The sequence below is a fragment of the Cebus imitator genome, unplaced genomic scaffold, assembly GCF_001604975.1.
Source record: "Cebus imitator isolate Cc_AM_T3 unplaced genomic scaffold, Cebus_imitator-1.0 Scaffold311, whole genome shotgun sequence".
NCBI lineage: Eukaryota > Metazoa > Chordata > Mammalia > Primates > Cebidae > Cebus > Cebus imitator.
The window spans coordinates 390,156-402,812 of record NW_016107626.1 but is presented as its reverse complement, the minus strand read 5'-3'; the positions used below and the strand labels follow the sequence as shown (position 1 = coordinate 402,812).

The 12,657-nt window shown below is 50.1% G+C and overlaps 1 protein-coding gene across 2 annotated transcripts in view; it reads right to left on the bottom strand.

The window, feature by feature from the left end:
* Nucleotides 1-12,657, bottom strand: part of ZNF831 (zinc finger protein 831) — a 112,589-nt gene that overhangs the window by 56,852 nt on the left and 43,080 nt on the right. For both annotated transcript variants that reach the window (XM_037729562.1, XM_037729563.1), the window contains exons 2-4: nucleotides 10,088-10,250; nucleotides 6,061-9,810; nucleotides 4,814-4,953 (exon numbers count right to left, since the gene is read on the bottom strand). In XM_037729562.1, coding sequence (XP_037585490.1) covers nucleotides 4,814-4,953; nucleotides 6,061-9,774 — 3,854 coding nt within the window. In that variant the 5' untranslated portion in view covers nucleotides 9,775-9,810; nucleotides 10,088-10,250. The remainder of the gene's footprint in view (nucleotides 1-4,813; nucleotides 4,954-6,060; nucleotides 9,811-10,087; nucleotides 10,251-12,657) is intronic.

The window sequence follows — 12,657 nt, the reverse complement described above, 5'->3', positions numbered from 1 at the left end:
ATTTCTAGAAAATTCTAGAAAAAGCAAACTGTCCTATGTGACAGAAAGCACATCGGCGGTTACCTGGGGATAGAAGGACTACAGGATGGGCAGAATGGAGGAATTACAAAAGGAAAGGAGGAAACTTTTGGGCTTGACAGATATGCTCATGATCCTGGTTATATTGTTTGTTTCACAGGTATATACATATGTCAACATTTATTTAATTTATTAAAATTTAATTATACTTTAACAAAGCTTTACAAAAAATAACTCAGTGGATTAAAAAAACTGGTAAACTTTTAAAGACAGATTTGAAAAAAGTATCCAGATCATAGCACAGAGAAACAAAGTTATTAAAAGTGGAAGTTTAGAGACATAAAAGATAGACAAGGCTTAATATATATTATTTCAGTATTTCAGAAAGGAAGGAGATCAAACAGGATGGGGCAAAATTTGAAGAATAATAATGGCTAAGAATTTTTTACAGAGAGACACTAATCCACAAATTTAAAAAATCCAGTGGATTCCTAATGGAACAAATAAAAAGCAACATACATTATATACATCAAAGTAAAACTAGGGAACACCAAAGGATAACATAAGATCTTAAAGGTAGCCAGAGAAAAAAGACTTTCAAAAGATGGATGAGTAGCCTAACAGCCGGCTTCTTTACCACAAAATGGAAGCTGAAGGATGGTGTAATGATAGCTTTGATGTGTTGAGAAAATAACTGTCAACCTGGAATTGTGTACCCAGCAAACATATTTTTCGACAACAATGATGAAATAAATATATTTCCAGAGTAATAAAAGCTAAGAGAATTTTCTTCTCTAAAGGAAATTCTAAAGAATATGATTCAGGCAGATGAAAATAATGCCAGAAGGAAGATGTGACATGAAGAAACAAATGAAAAGACAAGAGATGGGCAATTATGTGGGTACATATCAATAAATGGGTTTAAAAAGACAAGTAATAGAGCCTAGGTGGCTCAGGCCAGTTGTTCTAGTTCTTGAGGAGGTATGGCTATGCATTTGAGGCCAGCCTGTGCAACAGAAAAAAAAAAAAGAAAAAAAAAAAAAAAAAAAAAGACAAGTAATAGACTTGGAAACGTATTTAAGGTATACATAACAGGCAAAACATACAGATCTAGGATATATACAGGATCCTATAAATCATATTCATCACTTTAAAAATCACAATCATAGGAAGCTTATGAATGAAGGGCAAACTGTCACTCATGAATGAGACACTCTAGAGCAATCAGAATGGATGAATTTGATCTGTATGTCCTGACATGATGAGATCTTCAAAAACACAATGTGGACCTTAAAAATCAAACTGAAGAATGATAAAAGCATGATACATTTATATGTACTTTAAAGATACAAAACATACCATATATTACTGGTGATTTGCAAAGTATGAAAACAGATTGATACGATTGGTGCCAAATATATAAAACAACATAATTATCTTTTTTTCTTTTCTATATATTCTTATATAACATATAAGGTAATACTTTATATGCAGTCTATTCCCACAATGCCACTTTACTTAGAAGAGAACCAATACTCTTATACATGAACTTTATCATTTTCTGTGAGCTAAGGACTATAGAGAAATCTCTGCTACAGTATCTCATTTTCTGTAGAACATCAAGACAACTGAAGTGAAAGTGGGAAAATGAATCAAGAAGTAGTCTTCCTTCTTGAGGAGAGAACACAAGAGTTAGATGGCTGATAGACAAATGGATGGATGGACAGAAGATAGATATGTGGGTGGGTAAGCAGATGGATGGATAAATAGCTACAAACACATGTGTGGGTGGGTGAATAATAGTGTGGTAGGCAGAATAATATCTCCCCTCAAAGACATCCATACCTTCACGGTCATGATGTTTTTTTCTGAGACAGGGGAGCCAGTCATGTGAGGAACAAGAGGTGGAGTGTGCAGGTGGAGGTGCAGGGACTAGCAGGTGCAAAGGCCTTGAAGCTGGAATTCACTCAAAAGACGGTCATGAACCAACAAAAGGATCAATGATGAATGAATCATGATTGACCAATAAATGTTTGTGGACATAAAAAGCTCAACAGCTTCCTCCTCATTTCACCCAGCCAGGGGTTCTTGGTTAGAGCTTCAAGTCCTTGTTCAGACCCCTCCTTGTTCTGCGATGCCCCTGCTCCCTGTACCCATCCATGGACTCTTACTGTGATTTGTTGAGTGGAGATGCAGTCTATTCTCACAAGACCCACTATTGAGGCCAAAATTTGCAAACTCAAATGCTATAGGGGCCAGGCAGATAGCATAACTGAAAGAGGCTGGCTGAGGGTAAGCCAATAGGACAGGCGAGCTAGAGGGCACAGTGGAGAGCCCTGCTCTCACCTGTGGCCACTGCTCATCTCCAGCTGGCTGTTGCCATGCAAGGAGGCAGGGCCAGTGTCTTCAAAGCTTCCCATGTTTCAAGAAAAGTTAGAAATCCAGATTTTTGTGAGAAATCTTTTCCTCTAATTATGTGGCTGGTAAGGGTCAAAAATTTTAGAACACTTGGCCTAACAAGGTTCTTACATGCACTGTGTTTGGCCCAAGAGCTGCTAGTGAGTTTGCAAGATGTCCTGGAGAGATATCTCCAATTCTGGATTAAGAAAGTTTCCCCAGCCACCTCTAGGTGTGGGCACCAGGTGCATAGAAGGTGCATGGTAAATATTTGTCAAATTAGTCAAGCTGAAGTCTTGGGAAAGTGGGAGCTGTTTGTGAGGCATCCTACCCTCTTCCCCTCCCCACATCTTCCTGATGATGCCTGGAGACTTCAGGCTCATCAGTTGCCAGTCAGATGTAATTGAGTGCTTCCTCCTTGTTGGTGACATACTGGGGAGGACCAGCAACCATGGGCCAATGTCCCTTAGTTCCCAGAGACCCACATGCAGCTCCTCCATCTGAATGCAATGCGTTCCCCTTTCCCTGAGAACAGCATTTCAATTTTCCTTTGGAAGACTATCCTTCCCACACCACCAAATTTGGGCCAGGGCTGATGATGAGGCTTGGAGGCCCCGATTACACAGGCCGGAGGGGGGTCTTCTTTTGTTCAGACTACCTTAAGTTGGGCTTCTGTCTTAGGACCCTGAGTGATGAGAAAGGAGGGATGCTGAAAAGGAAAGCCCCACTCCTCCAAGCCTGCTCTGGGGGTCAGGCCAGCACCATCACCTGGCTGTGTCAGAAATGCAGAATCTCAGGCACTGCAAGACAAATCTAGAAAATGCCAGGCCACTAGACTGCCCAGGACAGGCTGGGGTGCACCAAGACAAGCCACCAGTTGGCACACAGGCTATGGAAAGAGACTGATTGGTTCAAATCTGGGTCCTTAGGGAGGTCATCTAAGCTCTCTGTGTCACCATTTCCTCATGAGAAAAATGGGGCTAACAATACGATCCACATTGTGGGCAGTACCTGGTGGGATCTCCTGAAACAATCCATGCGAGAAAGTGATTAGGGAAAGCCTGGTGCACAGCAAGTGCTCCATAATGTTGGCTCTGGACACATGGTCCCGGCAGACCATTGATAGAGGTGGGACGGGGAGCCAGAAGAGAAGAGGACAACTCTAGCCACTGAGGGCCTGAGCAGCTACAGGGGAAAGTTAGGAATTTGGATAGCCCCTTGAAGAATATCCAGGCTTTGGATAAATTACTGACAGGCCAGGTGCAGTGGCTCACACCTATAATCCCAGCACTTTGGGAGGTCAAGGTGAGAGGATGGCTGAGGCCAAGAGTTCGAGATCAGCCTGGGCAACATGGCAAAACCCCATCTCTACTAAAAATGAAAACAAAAAACAAAAAACAAAAAAATCCATAGCCAGGTGTGGTGGCCCATGCCTGTAGTCCCAGCTACTCAGAAGGCTGAAGCAGGCAAATCGCTTGAACCCCAAATGCAGAGGTTACAGTGAGCCAAGATTGTGCCACTGCCCTCCAGCCTGGGCAACAGAGTGAGACTCCATCCCAAAAAAAAAAAAAAAAAAAAAAAAAGGATTGACAGTCTAGGAGTCTAGGGGGAGAATGCTGAGAGCTGAGGTGTGGAGCATGTATGCATCAGGGATCTGGGATTAGAATGTGGATTAAAGAATGGGGTTAGGGTGGAGGGGAAGCAGGAGAGGAGGAGGTCACAGGGAAAATGAGGGGAAAAGAGGGCAAGGGTTGGCTAGAGAATCTGCTTTTTAATTTGTATGCAATGCACAGCCTGACAGGTTTTGAGCAAAGGAGAAAGACAATCCAAGAAAGACACAATGACTGAGCAGCAGGAAGATCCGAAGGTCCTCCTGTTCATTAGCAGTGGACACAAGCATGCACATACCGCAAGGAAAAGACTGGAAGGGCACACTCCTGAATGTTCTTGGTGATTATCTCTGCGTGGTGAGATTACTAGGATGTTTTATTGTCTTCTCTTTGCTCATCTGTATTGTCTAATTTTTCTGCAAAGGACATTCATTGCTTGCATAATTAAGAAAGCAATAAAACCTGTAAATAATTAACACACTGTCTCTTCAGGACTTAAGTTGAATGGATGTGTTTTCGATGCAATTATTTCAAAGATTTGCTGGATTCCTGGCCTTAGAAAGGTGCCATCGAAAAACACACAGGCATTGGGTTGTAAGGGGCGGGGGGACTAACGGGGAAACAAATTCAGTCCTTTAATCACGAAACTCTAAACCCTAGGAAACAGGAACTCTTTCTCTGGAGCACACAGATACCTTTTGAATCCCATCCGAAGTTCTTCTTGAGGTTTTGCAAAATTGTGAGCTGAGGGTATGTGTGGAAATGACAGAGGTGGCCACTCACCCTACCTTTTAGGGTTGATCCTCAATTTTCTCTGCCTGCTGTTCCCACGAGACATCTTTGTCCTCCTACGAGGCAGGCCTTTCTTCCGCTGTGGCTCAGACACCTGGTCCTGGGACATCACCCCTGAGACTGTTGGGTAGGGGAGCTGAAAATACCAAGCATGATGGCATCACATTACTCCAAGTCCTCATGATGAGGACAACTCAGAAGCATTCTCTCTCTGCAGACAGGATGCCTGTCTTCAGAAATCAAAACAAATACTGCATTGCTAAGTGGTCTGAGCCAACCAGGCAACTCAGAGCATTCCTGGACAGAACCTCCTGAAACCCACCTGGGCTCGACCACAGAGGAAAGCCTATGCCATCAGTGTTAACTGGATGCCAAAGAACACGGTAACCAGCTCCTTTCTTCTCCCTAACCCCACCTCTCTGGGGGCCCTCACACCTCTGGGGCCCTCCTGATTTACCTGCTATTCTTGAGATGAAACAGCACTCCCCACAACTCTGAGTTTCACCTAGGGACAGCTGAACAACCTGCAAGGCTCTGGTTTCCAGGCCTTTGTCACTGTCCACAAGGGTTAAATTAGAGCTGAGCCTCCAGGACTGTCCTCAGTGGCGTGGCCCAAGCTACCCCAAAGCAGAACGAAGCCCTCAGTCATCACAACCAGGTGCGTGAACTCCATCTCAAGATGAAGCTATGCTTTATTTCATCACCAAGTGAGAACACCCGTGAGCATCCACCACATTCCCCCTTTTATCTCTGCTCCCAGGAACCTCAGAGGGAGGTCTGAGTCCAATCGACAGTAATTCCTTCTCCAGAATCCCCGGTGTTAAGGACCCTCTCAATTATTGGGAGTCTATCTCTCAGTAAGGCTTCCTGCTTTCTAATCTCAGCGTGATCCAGAGAGCCACCTCTGATGGAGCGTTTCATTTTACTTTTTGCCTGTCACCAGGAAGCTCAGGGAAATTTTACATTTGATTATGGAGAATATCTCACCCAGTGTCTCAAGTACAATAATTCTTTCCTGTGGAATTTTTGTTTTCCACCACTCTGTTTTGGTTTGCATTTGGGCCTTTATTCTTTCCTGCCGTGTATGTGGCATCCCCAGCCTCCCGGAGGAACAAGCAAGCAGACATGGAGAACAGCAGACGCTACATGGGATGGCTTCACACTTCCCTCCCTCACGACAGGTCCTGTGGGCTAATGACATGCTCCCTCAACCCCGGGCCCCGGGGGCAAAGCCCAGCTTTACCTTGAACATCTGCACCGGCTCTCCTCCTCCAGGGCTTGTCCGGGTCCATCCTCCACTGCTCCCAGGAGGGCCGTCCGGACCCTCATCCTGGAGGCCGCTGCCAGGAAAGTGCAGCGCCAAGTACACAGATGCCGACTTTGCTGTCTGCTCCGCAGGCAGAGGGACGCTGCGGCTCAGGCAACACCATGTGAGCCTCGGCTCAGCCTTCAGCGAGGGAAAGGGGCTGTGGAGGCTGTGGATGTCGTGGCTCCGGGATGTCCCTGAGTGGGAAGACAGGGCCAGCTCTGGCCAACCTGAGGCCACACCCTGAGGCCGAGTGAGGGCAGTGAGGAAGGAGCCAGGCTGGAGGGAGGAACACGGGTCAGGCCCTGCAAGTGACTCTGAAGGAGGGTCTTCTGGGGCATTCTCAGGAGGCTCCCCCACCTCCCAGCTGGGTACCCAGAGATTTGAGACATCCCCAGAGGGCCTAGCCCTTGCCAAAGTGCTGCCCATGCGGAGGCGACAGATATGGTGGCTGTCACCCTCCAGGTCCTGGACGAAATGGGCCTCACACGTTGGGGTAGGCTGGGAGAAGGTGGTCTCCCTTGGAGCCCCTGAGGCTGAGACATGCAACACCCTGGCTGCTGGCCGGCTAGTAGCCATCCTGTCTCCCTTGTCCGCTCCCACCTGTGCCCCTTTTCTCCCATCCCATGGCCTGGAACAGCTGGGGTCCTCCAGGATGCTGTGTGCCTCACCTGGGGAGGGGCCTGAGGCTGGGCTGGGAGGCAGAGAGGTCCCCAGTCCCGACCCAACAAAAGATGCCCGTTCCTCAGGCCACCCACTGCTGCAGAGAGTGTCCTGGCTGTGCCTGGGTCCCCCGGGAACTGGCAGTGGTGTGGGGGTCTCTGCCTGAGGTAAACTGAGGAGGTACTTAGGGGGAAAGGCATTGCCTGCCAGGGCAGGGAGGATTCTAGAAGCCAGAGGTGGAGTGGGCAGCGGGGGCTGCTCCCCGGGGCCTGGGGCTGCAGGACGCGGTGGGGGAGCCTTGTCCCTCAGCCCAACCCTCTTCGGGGCAACAGAAGCAGCAGCCAAGGAGTCTCCAGAGGACTCCAGAGGCTCGTCCACTGGCCCGGCACTCTCCTTTGAGCCCCCTGGCACCTCCCCAGGGTCAGCATCCTGCTTGTGAAATGGCAGAGAGGCAGCCTGCGTGGGCCCACGTGGGCTCTCTGCACCCACAGGCTCCGGTTCCTCCTGGTTGTGCAGGTCCTCCACTTTCAGCTTCTTCCTCTCCGAGGGGAGCTTGTCCTCTCCAGAGCTGCTGCTGGGCCATCTTAGGACAGTCTGGGCCCACAGGCAGGTCTCCTGAACATTCCCCCCACCTCCTTCCAGCTTGGGGTCTGGCAAAACTGGCCTGGGGGCTTCTAGGTCACCCCCTTTGAGGGAGCCAGGTGCTGGGGGCAGCTGCCACCCCAATTCCAGCCTCCCATTTGGAGAGAGCAGGGGGCTCCTACTGCCTGAACAGGGACTGTCTCTGCCGCCGGATGCGGGGGATGACACAGCCTCTTCCAACCTGGGTTGGTTACCATCTCCTGTCCTGGCTACTGTCTCCCCATGCTTAGGGAGCTCAGTCACCAAAGAGGCCTCCACGGCAGGTGGATTTCCCCAAGGCTCTGGCGTGACCCCTGTGGATATGTCCTCATGGACAAGGGTCCTCCTGTCTTGGGTGGGGACTGTGCCCAAGCTCCCTGCTGCCATTTTCTGCAGAGGAAGGCCCAATTCTGCCCCACTGCCCACTCCCACCTCCCTGGTTTTCTTGCCTCCATGGGGACTGGCTTTCATTTTCTGGTAGATCCTTTTGAATGTCTCATCCCCGTACACCTGCCACTTCTCCTGGGAGAACATCTTCAGCCTCCTCTGGCCGCACTTCCTGCCGCCCGCCCTGCCCTTGCTGGCCACGGCCTCCTGCGCAGCAGTTCTCTTTGCCTCCTTGTCTTCTTCAGGCACCGGGGCGTCTCCAGTGGGGGTGCCTGGCAGGTCCTCCACGGCGGCCTGTCTAACCAGGGCCCGGGGGTGCCCGGGGACATCAGCTGAGCTCAGCCCCAAGCGGCAACCCAGGCGGGCTGGGCCGGGCCTGGGGCTCAGAGGCTTCTGCGTCCTTGGCCAGGGATCCCGGGGCTCCAGGGGCTCCAGCCACGTCCTGGAGCCCTCAACGAAGGGCAGCGAGTTGCTCCTGGTGACGGGGACACATTCCACGGTGGTGGAGAGCTGAGTGGGGATGGAGTGGAAGAAGAGGGGCCGAGACTTGTCAGGGGTCGTCCAGGTGGAGCACGTGGGGCTCAGGGCCCTCCAACGGCCCGGCTCCAGCGCACGGATGTCAAAGTGGAAGGAGTCCTTGTAGGTGTAGGGCGTGGGCAGGTCGATGCTGCCCTGTTTGGACAGCCCGGTCTTCCGGGGCCGCACGTTGTCCAGCTGGGCATCGTCCATCACCGCCTGGTTGTGGGAGATGAGCCGCGAGATGCGCTCCTCCAGCCGCCTCTTCTCCAGCTCCAGGCCGGCTCCTCGCACCCCGGGCTCGGACCCCGCGCTCCCCGGCCCTGCACCCAGGCCGCCTTCGCCCTCGGACTCGGCACTGTGCTCCGAGAGGCTGTGCAGGGGGCTGCAGGGCGCGGGCGGCTGTTCTGCGCTGTCGGAGCGCGACAGGTACCCGGAGTCTGTGCTCTCACACTTTCGCAGCCGGCCCTCGGGGGCCTTGGTGTCCCAGGACTTCTCGGCGGCCGTCGCCTGCTGCCGCTGCAGGGCGAACGGCTTCCCGGCCGTCTGGGACTTCTGCTCCGGCAACTTGCGCCAGGGCTGCCTGCCGGCTGCGGGGAGCCAGGTTGACGCCGTGGGGGCAGAGTCCCAAGGAGCGCCTCTGTCGGCAAATGCGGACCCTGAACAGGGAACAGCCTCAGTCTTCACATCCAGGTTCTTGGCAACAAGGGGCACGTGGGCGCCGGGAGAAAGGGGTCTCTCCGAGGCCCCTTCGCGCATCCCCTGGCTTTTGTTCTCGCCCTTGCCGTCTGCTCCGGGGGGCTCTCCGGCCTTGTCCCCTTCCTCCAGGAGGCCACCTCCAGGCCCCTCAGACTCGGAGGACAGCCGGGAGTTGTTGAGGTGCGTCTGCGTCCGCCTGTGCTTGTAGAGATTGCTCTGGGTCTTAAAGGCGATGCCGCAGGTAGCACACGGGAAGGGCCTCTCGCCTGTGTGGGAGCGGATGTGCTTCTCCAGAACACTGGGCTTCAGGCAGTCGCGGCCACAGTGCGGGCACAGGTACTTGCCAGCATTCCGCACCTTGCCTGGGCTACCCAGCGCGGGCCCCAGGCCCGGCGACAGGACAGGCAGAGTGCCCACAATGTTCACTGTCAGCGTAGGGGCCACCGGCTTCCCCACCTGGGTGGGGCCAGGCCCTTCAGGCTGCAGCACCGGGCTGAGGATTAACGGCACGGTGCCTCCATCCAGGCTGCCTGTCACGAGGGGGGCGCGCGGCTGGAGGCCCCCCGGCGGCACCGTGTGGTATAGTGGGATGGGCAGGGCCTTTAGGAACACAGTGGGGGCCAAGCCCTGCTCTGGCGGCAGGAGGACAGGGCCCAGGGTCAGGTGAGGTGACGCCTGGCCACCTGGGGCCCCTGGAGGGCCAGGAGTGGGAGCTGGCTGGTCCCTGGCAGGAGGGGCAGGGCAGGTGGGTTCTGGAGCCTCCATTCCACATCATCTGGACGGCCCAGGATGCTGGACAACCTGCAGAAGACAAGCGCACTTTACCACGGGTACCTCTTCTCTCTCCTTATGCAGTCAGTCTTCCCTACCTGCACCAAGCACTTCACCCCACCGAAGCCTGACAATTCTCCAAGAATGTCCTCTCATCCCAAGGGAGAAAAGGGAAAGCAGAGGCTCAGAGAGCAGAAGTAACTTGTGCAAGCTCACATGTAGCAAAGCGGGATTTGGACCCAGATCTGTCTGAATCCTGCCTCTTACTTAACATGCCACCTACACAGGTCCACCGCAGGTTCATTACCATCATCCCTGGGCACCAGCACAGTGCCCCATGCAGAGGAGACACTCAGAAAATGTGCTGACTTCATGAAAAAATCATGCAGCTTGTCAAGGTCCTCCAAGTTCACAGTGATTCCGTGCACCTGGGCAAATCCCTTTTCTTCTCTGGGACTCAGTTTCCAGATCTGCAAAATGGACAGGAAATCAGGGCCTTCCCACTCTGAGGTTCTGAGTCTCTGCTGCAGGGTGAAGACAGTAAGAAAAAAACCTGACCCAAAAAAAGGCTTGCCAGATTTAGCAAACAAAAATCCAAGACTCCCAGTTAAATCTGATAAACAATGCATAGTTCTTTAGTATGAGTATGTCCCAAGTATTGCATGAGAATTACTTTCGGTAAAAGTATGTCCCACATCTCACATGCGCCGTGCTTATACTGAGACACGGAGCACTGAGTATCTGAAATTCAAGTGTAGCTGGGCATCCTGTATTTGATCTGGTGACACGACCAGGAAAGAGCATTTCCTCAGCCTCAAGACAAGACTTAGGTCTCTGCTCAAAGGTGGGGCTTCCAAAGCCCCTCCAGATTGAGTTAGGACAAACTGGTTCCCTCTAAGCCAGGAGGAGTCACTTGGCAAATGCTAGAGTAGGGGGCAAGAGAGGTCCAGCTGTGCTCTTCATATCACAAAGGAAAAGCCAGGTGCAAGAATGAAATTCTGGACTGGCCCGTGACTAGAGAATCAGAGGTCCTCAGATCCTTTTTCTACAGACACCCATCCCCAAGGAGCTCCATAAGCACACTTCACCCATGCCCAGCTCCATTCCCCAAGGAAATGATCCACATTCCAGATGTTAGCAGCAAGGTGTTCTAAGCAGGGTGTCATAGTAGTGGCATGGCTGGGCATGGTGGTTCACACCTGTAATCCCAGCACTTTGGGAGGCCAAGGCGGGTGGATCACCTGAGGTCAGGAGTTTGAGGTCAGCCTAGCCAACACAGTGAAACCCTGTCTCTACTAAAAATACAAAAATTAGCTGGGCATGGTGGCAGGAGCCTGTAGTCCCAGCTACTTAGGAGGCTGAGGCAGGAAAATTACTTGAACCGGCGAGGTGGAGGTTGCAGTGAGCCAAGATCACACCACTGCACTCCAGCCTGGGTAACAGAGTGAAACTCTGTCTCAAAAAATAAATATATAAAAATAAATAAATTTTTAAAATAGGAGTAGTGGCACACTGAGCAGCTACAGCATTTATGCTGGCTCAAGAGAGCAGATGGTTAAAGTTTCAAAAATTGTGCAAGCCAGTTGTGAAACACAGCCATAATTAAAATATACATGATATAAGCTTACAATTAAATAATGTTAAAAACAAATAAATGACAACTGGATAATTCAAAATTGACACAGACCTAAATGTAAGCTCTAAAATTATAAAACTCTTAAAAGACAAAGGATTAAAATTTCATAACTTCTTTGGATTTAGCAATGGATTTTTAAACATGACACCAAAAGCACATGCAGCAAAAGAAAAATAAATGTGACTTCAAAGTTTAAAACTTTGGTTCATTGAAGGACACTTTCAAGAAAGTGAAAAGGTGATCCACAGAATGGGAGAAAGTATTTGCAAATCATGTGCATGATATATCCATATATAAAGAACTCTTACAATGCAACAACAAAAGACAACACAATTTTTTTTTTTTTTTTTAAGCAGAGTCTCACTCTGTTGCCCAGGTTGGAGTGCAATGGCATGATCTCAGTTCACTGCAACCTCCACCTTCCATGTTCAAGTGATTCTCGTGCCTCAACTGCCCGAGTAGCTGGGACTACAGGCATGCTGTAGTCCAGTCAATTTTTGTAAAATTAGCCACACCTAGTTACTTTTTGTAAAAACCCAATTTAAAAATGAGCAGAGGACTTGAATAGATTTTTTTCTCCAAATGCCCAAAAAGCATATAAAAAGATGCTTTATACCATCAGTGTTAGGGAAATGTAAATCAGAACCGCAGTGAGCTAGGACTTCATACCAACCATGGCAAAAGTAAATAATAATAATAAACTAATAAGCAATAAAATAAGAAGTGTTGGTGAGGGCGTGGAGAATCTAGAACCCATAAACATGGCTGGTGGGGATATAAAATGATGCTGCCACTTTAAAAACAATTGGGTTGTTCCTCAAAAAGTTAGCCATGGTATCACCATGTGATCCAATAACTCTACTCCTAGGTATATACCCAAGAGAACTGAAAGCAGGTGTTCACACCAAAACTTGTACATGCATGTTCATAGTAGCTTTATTCAAAATAGCCAAAAGAGAAAAATGATGCAAATGTCCACCAGCTAATGAGTGCACAAAGGGGAACACACAGTACAGTGGAGTCGTGCATATTCAGCCGTCAGAAGCAATGAAGAACGTGCACATGCTACGACAGGGATCCACCTTGAAAACGTCATGCTAAGTGAAAGATGCCAGACACAAAAGATCACATGTTTTATGATTGCATTTGTAGGAAGAACCTGGAATTATAGTGATTGCCAGAGGAAGGGGAGGATGGGGAATGAGGAGGGGGAGGACGGGGAACGAGGAGGGGGAGGACGG